General features: G+C 38.3%; 1 protein-coding gene across 1 annotated transcript; it reads right to left on the bottom strand.

Annotated features, from left to right (window-relative positions):
• Positions 1-874: 874 nt before the first annotated feature.
• Positions 875-7,398, bottom strand: ebag9 (estrogen receptor binding site associated antigen 9). The gene is made up of 7 exons (XM_042489956.1): positions 7,107-7,398; positions 6,489-6,583; positions 5,628-5,709; positions 5,274-5,438; positions 4,105-4,215; positions 3,273-3,364; positions 875-2,764 (listed from the first exon to the last, which is right to left on the bottom strand). The coding sequence occupies exons 2-7, from the start codon at positions 6,569-6,571 to the stop codon at positions 2,647-2,649; spliced, it is 651 nt and encodes a 216-aa protein (XP_042345890.1). The 5' UTR covers positions 6,572-6,583; positions 7,107-7,398; the 3' UTR covers positions 875-2,646.
• Between the last annotated feature and the right edge of the window lie 420 nt (positions 7,399-7,818).

Genomic DNA, 7,818 nt, shown 5'->3' with positions numbered 1-7,818 from the left:
TGTTGTAAATTGGCCATTTAAGTCTGTTGCTTGTTGCATGTGTGTGACTTTTTATGCGGTTTGTTTTGACTTTTGCTGTTGTGTTTTCTGTGAAATTCTTCATACTGTTGTCTTGGCCAGGACTGATTTTGAATCTAAATTGGATTATCTCTAGTTAAATGAAGGTTTTTTTTGTAAATAAATTCCAGCTTTTATTTACACACTTGCTCCGCTTGTCTTTTTCACACCATCTAAAACCAACCTGCAGCTCTTTAACCCGTCGCCCATGTGTCTTTGACAAAAAATTATATGTAAATACATTAGTTTTTCTTAACAGTTCAGTTTTCATATCTCATTGTTGTAGGCCTTAAGTGATTCTTTTATTTTTCAATTGCGTCTTGCGTCTCTCAAGCTAGGCTAGCTGTAGATTACAAAAAGGGACATCTTGAAGGGAAATGTAATCAGAGAATTAATACTGTGTGGGCAAATTTGTTAGTTTTCAATGCAGCAAAGATTAAGAACCAAAAAACAAATAGCCCACTACAGAGGAGTCATCTTATGGTAAAACATTCTGGTAAGTTCTCACTGAGATCTTTTAGTAATATTGATGGGATCATTTTGACTTCATAAGCTGTTACCTCCATCATGAGGTTCAAATATATTTAGCAGCTCCAGACATCTGCTTTTGTTGCCAAAAAGTGGCTCATGGCTGGATGAAAGCGGTGGAGTGACCAACAGACGTCCTTGGAGCCACGCCCAAACCCATATCATGTTGGAGCCATAACAAAGCTCAATAATCATGTTACACATCATGTAACCATAATGGTACATCTACCACAATGTTTCATATGGTGTTACCCAAACTGCACATCAGGCACCAGAATAACAACCGGAGTTATTCACCTCTAGAGGTATGAATCAAATCATTTTATTAAAAACCTGTGTAGGACTGATACAGCAGGTATACAATCTGCCAAACCTTCTGGATTGGTTGAGCTTGTTGTCCTCATTTGAGCTCAACTGTGACAGTTCTTGTAACATGTAGTCTTACACATGAATGAGAAAAAAGAAATGGGCGAGAAACAACAAGGTTCTCTGTGATTCATTTTTGGAAAAAGGAAAAATGTGCAAAATGACAAAACTGAACAACATGCAGCTTTTCTCAATGAAAAAGAGCATTTTCAAAGAAAACACACAAATCCATACAGAAAGTTTGCAGAATTCCCTTGAAATAAACCTGCTTTCAATTAAACTCTTAAACCTGATCATGCACTAATCAGTCATTTAATCAGTTATGCTGCAAAAGAATCAGCGCCTCTGAATGTCAGTAAATCATTGCTAGATAACATCGACCCAATATTTTAGAAGCATCAAACAGCTTGCAAGGCTTTCAAATTGTAACATTCAGTAGAGAAATCTGCCTCTCTCACCTCCACCCATGTCTTTTTTAGACCAAAGAGACATATTTTTATCATGTCTGCACATTTCAATTTATAATGGGCTTTTCTTCACCTGCCAATGTTTCCATGACAACAGCTTGCCTATTGGCACTGGTACCAATATATCCAACACTGACTGGTAATTTCATTATAGTGACGCATAACAGGAAGCTCGGTCAAAACCACCGGCTTCGAATGTCAGCCTCATATTTTCAGATGAGAAAAAACAATTTTCATGTGGCTAAGTTAGCTGGTCTGAAATTCCCACTATGATGGTGATCCATATTTTAGAAAGACAGCGTCTGTGAAGTGAGAGTTTCAATTATTTAAGAGCAAAGTAACATTCCTGCCTTCTGAAAAAAAAAATCAATGCCATGATCACTGGATATTTTCCTTCAATATCAAAAAACTGACAAAAGAAGGAGAATGAATGGCAGATTAGTAGCCATGAGATTACCATAGGAACCCACAGCTAACATTTATAGTTGGGCTAGATTCTGGTCTATGGTCATTTATCCTTTATGAAATTCGTCAGCCTTCGTTTTAATGCAGATATCCAGTGTAGTAAGGGCTGCACAGCACAGGGAGATAATGTGAACTATCAAGCAACATTCATTAGAAAAAAAAAGACAATGAAAGACATAAATATAAAAACACAATAATTAAGCAAACCAAGGGATGTCACTGGTATACAGTGATGCTTAAAATTAATTACACTCCTTTGTCCTTTGAGGTTATAAATAAGACAAAGAAAGGGAATTGCACTCCCTGTTTGGGTCTCAAAGGTAGTACAGGTACCTGCTTATTTACAAATGTTCCCGGGAAAAAGCAAAATAGAACATTTTTTCTACTCTACCTGACAGATTTAATCAGAATTTAAATGGTACCCTCTAATGCTGCATCTAACCTTTAACCTAAGATGAAGTGGATTGTGTGAATACAGCTCTCCCTTTAAGACCAAAATGAACTTGCAACATGATCATGGAGCACACCAGGTGCGTTGTCTGCCCTCGAGAATAATGCGCTTTACACTGCTGCAGCTGGAAAACAGACTAAAATGGCTGCTGGTGGAAACAGGGTGGAGAAGGAGGACTGTTTGCTAACAGATAAGTAGTGTCGGGTGGTAATCCTGGTTGATTTGATGACTGTAAAGACAGAGTGACGATTGATTCAGTGTCTTTGCCCCCTCCCGTCCCCTTTGGCTCAAAACTGAGCGTTTCTAAAAATGTTACGAGAGCTTGACGGCAATCTTCTGCTCCTTCTTCATCATCCTCTGAGCCTCTTTCTCCATCTTCTTCCTCTGCTGCTCCATGGACCGCTTTTCTCTCTCGGCCATCTTTTGTTGTCTGTTAAATAGGAAAAACATACGCATGCGATGTCATTACAGCGCTCATCAACAGAAGCTAGGTCAGCTGGGAGTGGGGAAAACAAGATCTTGTTCTGTGCTGGTATGTGGTGCAATCATTGCATACACTGTCACCTGGTGGCCGATGTGCAAACCTACATCCCTACGATAGAAAAATGAAAATGTGAGCTTACAGTGTAAGGGTGACAGGAAGAATATTTTAAGTGTTCTTCGCATTTTCTTTAAAAAAAATCTGCATTTCACAGTCACAACACACTGATACTAACACTGAATGTTTGCACACTGCTTTATTTGATAATCCTCTGCAGTTAAAAGGCATCCTTAAGCTCAATAGGTTTCATTTTCCCTTCATCTTGCATGTAAAACACACTTGTGCACTTGTTCCTGTAACTGCTCTGTAATTGGCTGGTGCATTATTATGAATAAAAATGAACTTTGTCAACATATACCTACTAAGTGTAGACACTAAGGCATTCCTGAAAAATTACCTGAGCACCTCCTCTGCCTCCCAGGCAGCATCAGACTCGTCCTCCCACGCATTTGTGTCCTCCTGCCAGTTGTCCATTTCTCCCAGTTCAGCCTGTGCAAAAGAACAGATTACACCATATCCATGAAGATGCTTATATACAGTAACTGATTGACTGATCTGTTGCAAGGGCTATCATCTCTGAATTAGGCCAGAATAAAATATTTTACATCAAGCATTACCTCCTAACTATACAATCATTTTAGATGTCTTCTCGCTTGTCAAATATGTGCTGTAGGGAGGACATAGCACATTTCACAATGTTGCATCCTTAATTTCCAACTCAGTGTCCTAGTTTATTTAATTACCCCGTAACTGCAATGACAACACAATAAAACATGCAATCATGACAGAGAGATGAGTCGATGATTGAGCTTTTATCCTAAATTGTCTGTTGTACCACATCGGTCACAAGCTAATTTCTCACTGAAGAAACTTCTCTCTGACATTTATGTCAAAGTTGTGTTATTCTGTGACAACTTTTTAACATTATGTGAGGTGTTTTTTTTTAAGTAACATACATTTTACGTCAGACTGAAGTCCCTACAAATTGTCTATTTCAGTCTTTACCCATTTTCCAGCTCTTACTTTCTGGGTTTACTTTGTAATTTGATCACTTTTGTGTGGAATTATTGTGTAAACTTTTTGGCCATGTATTTGGACTGCATTTCATTTATACCACTCTATAATAGGAATTCCGCTTGGTCCAAAACTTCTCAAACAACAAAAACTGTGGATGTGTGAGGAGCAGAAAGTCTGCCTGATGCTTCAGATGGTGGAAAAGTGTAACTCACTGAGGGTGGACTGAAGGTCATCATATCCTGAGAAGCTGCCAGTCTGCTGGAGAAACCTGCTGAGCCATCAGGCGCCAGGTAGTTCAAAGGCTCCCTTTTCTTCAGCACTATCTGCAGCGTAGAATCCAGAGACAGGGACTTAAACTCAAACTGAAGCAGTTGATGATGCATTACAATCCCACTATAGATTTACTAGTTTTTCTTTTAAAATTTGACTAAATTCAAGCAAACTGCAATGTCAATAAAAATTTTCACCGTGCAGATATGATATTTTGTATGCTACCTCATGCTCTCATTCATTATATTTACATAGTGTACATCAATTAGAAGCATGTAAAGAAAACTGCAGAGATCGTTTTTTAGGCAAACCTTGAAGTTAGCATCGCGCTTGAATTTTTTCCATTATATTTTTGATTATTGCAGAAAAAAAGCTCAGTTCACCAGTTTACTGATATCTAAAAAAAATAAATAATAATGACAGACATGTTGGTAAATTTGTTATTTGCCATCTTATCGAGAGGTACATGAGGGAGCTTTATTTAATGTTTGTGTGTCCACTACAAAGATCAGAGATGCGTTTCGTCTAGTTTTGCACAAATATAGAAAGCAGGACATAGCTAGCCGAAATCTGTCAAAGGTATCTCGGCAGCTCAAAAAAAAATCTTATTACATTGGATAATTACTGTAAAGCAAACTTGGTGCTGCTGTTTAAAAAGCAGCAAGATTATGCATTGCAGCTTTTCTTGACCAACAGCCAGGAGCAGTGGCTACACATGATATCTTAGAGGTTCTGTCCTCGTGGTTAACTTCCCCTTTCAACACTTTCTGAAACACTCTGGATGGCTTACCAATTTCCTAGAAGAAAGCCTGCAATGCTAGAAAGCTTACCCCTACTTCCAGTCTTTGTGATAAGCTAGGGCAAACGCATAAAGAAGTAGCATCCGTATTAAAAATACAGGGAGTAAACTGACATTATATAAAAATACATCTGTCAAACTGTCTGAGTAATTCTTTCGTTAAATACTTTATCTTTTTTTAGTGGCAATACAATGCCGAAAATTCGTGTAGCAAATGTCACCAGCATGGAAAAATGTGTTCAAGTTATTCAGTGTATCATTAATTTAGCATCTGCTGGGTTCCTGGATCAGCTGCACTGTCTGTGGATGTACCTTCTGTGTTTTCCTGATGGTGGGAGCCATGTCTTTGAAGTAGTCTGGCTCTTCGTCTATCTCGTTGGGTTGAGGGGAAACGTTTCCGTTGCCACCTTCAATCTTAATGCTTGTAGGAGCCTCTTCATCCCAAGAGCTCCACTCTTCAATCTCTGGCGGCGCAGACTAGAAAATAAAGCACATTTTAAAGTCCAATACGTATATGGAATTCAAAAGGAGAAGTTTGTGCAGTTTCTATGTATTGATAAATACATGCAAGTTTAGAATTTTTGTCCCATGTTTGTCTTTCCACATATTGAACACTGGGCTCTGAACTTCTCAAGAGTGTGTGCTGTCAGTTGAGACAATACTGACCTGCTTTGGTACCGATGATGAAAAATCCACTGTGGTCGGGAGAGTTATTTGATCGCCACTGAGCTTGCGGCCTCTTCCACTCCTGCAGAGTTAATAAAAGCCAAAAGGAATTAATTGAACAGTGAGAAATAGCAGCACCTGATGGAACACTGATATAAAACAATCTGTGGTCAGATCTCTTTGGTGTAGAGACATTGACCCAGTGATGGAGAGTTAAAGTCAGCCAATTTATTTTCTTCCAATATAACAGATTCACTTTAAATTTGGCTTGGGGGTCAATCATGGCCTGTGGACAGATTTGATTTATTTATTTATTTTTTAAGTCATTTTTGGGGGGCTTTTATGACCTATATTTGATAGGCCAGCTAGATACATAACAGGAAATAGGGATGACAGAGAGTGGACTTGAACCTGGGGCCATTGCAACAAGGACACATAGCCTCTGAATTTGGGGCGCACATCCTACTAACTGAGCTACCCGCGGATGGATTTTAAACAGCCCACTTATTGATCTCAAAACATACCATGTGACCAGGTTAATCAAGTATTTGCATTTTCATTTACCTCATGATGACAGCACTATCATACAGTTAATGGGCATGCACCGAGTAAGAACTATGCAGGCGGAACTATTATTTTTTCATAAACAGAGGGTACACAAGCAAACAAATCACTTGCATGAGATTTTATTTTAAATAACCCATATGATGCGAGATGCAGCTGCCCCCCAGGTATTTCATATTGTCTAATCTGGTCTCCATTCAAAAACGTGTGGACACCCCTGTCTTAAAATATGAAATGAGACCCTTTGTGAATACATTCCAGGGATAAATCAGCATATAAGAATAATACTTTGCTTACCTGCATATCAACCTTTTAAAGAAGGAAAGCAAGCTGGCTAGACAGGTGCAGATCTTGAACAGACGGAACTGAGTGATGGCCATGATGAAACTGAGCTGGTGGGGAAGGAAATATAGAGAAAATATTAGCTTTTGAATGCACAATTGATGACCATGACGTATTTTCTACAAAACAACAGGATGTGTAGTAAGGCAATTGTCCGCTAAATATGCATGGTAGCATGAATTTGAGAATAGCTGGCCAAGAATCTGTCCTTAGATAGTAATGTGTTGGCGTGCACGAACATTATGCACCAACAACCAGTCTTTTTATTCATAATCAGGAGAGCCGTGACAGCAACACCTCATTAAAATGCTAATGTTAACGCTACCTTTGGATACATTTAGCTAGTAAATTGCATGCAAATTTACTAGTAGTCGCAATAAACATATTTAAACACCAATACATATACTCATAGTAACAGATTTTTTCTTTTATTTAATACGCAATTTCCACTATTGAAAAAATTATCATGCTAAGGTTAATGTTAGGTAGTTCGATATTTATGCTAATTAACGCGACATTATTATGCCTTCGGCTTCAATTTCAGCATGTTTTAGCTTCCATACAAACACTCACCTTGCAAGATGTCAATAGACCGTAAGCAGAGCTGCTGCTTTCTTCTTGAGAGGCAGAAGAGACAGGTTCATTTATTTGCTAACCGTTGCTTGCTAGCTTAGCCCACAGGAAAACATGATATTTCCGAATCCTTCAGTTGTCTCCGTAAGACGACGCATTTGCAATGACAAATTATATCGCTGTCATGTTAAAACCATGTATGTAACAGCTGTACAACCCTAAGAGGTTTCATGACAAAACTCTTAAATTCGTGTCGTCGCTCTTCTCTGTCCCATGGCTGCCATCTTTGAACTGGGAGGAGCAGGAACAGGGAAGTGCAGCGTGGTGCTGCCGCGTTCAGGGACTGTAGGAAATTTAGGGCGCAACAATACTTGTGAATCCCATAGCCTAGAGAAAATACTAATTGTAAACTATTAACCCTCTATGATGCCAGTTTACTGGCATTATTTATGCCAGTAAATAATAATAATAATAATAATAATAATAATAATAATAATAATAATAATAATAATAATAATAATAATGAAACATATAAACAAGATGGAAGTAAAGATAATTTTCTAAATTCTTGCAATTTGTGGAACATTTCCTATCAAGTTATTACGGCTATTTAGGCTACTTTATGATCAAAAGTTGACTCATACCACATATATACACTAGGTGGCGATATGCACCTCTTAATTAAGGGTTACAACCCGCATGAAACTAAAAG

Source organism: Plectropomus leopardus, chromosome 7 (genome assembly GCF_008729295.1).
Source record: "Plectropomus leopardus isolate mb chromosome 7, YSFRI_Pleo_2.0, whole genome shotgun sequence".
NCBI lineage: Eukaryota > Metazoa > Chordata > Actinopteri > Perciformes > Serranidae > Plectropomus > Plectropomus leopardus.
This window is presented reverse-complemented; position numbering and strand designations above follow the sequence as displayed.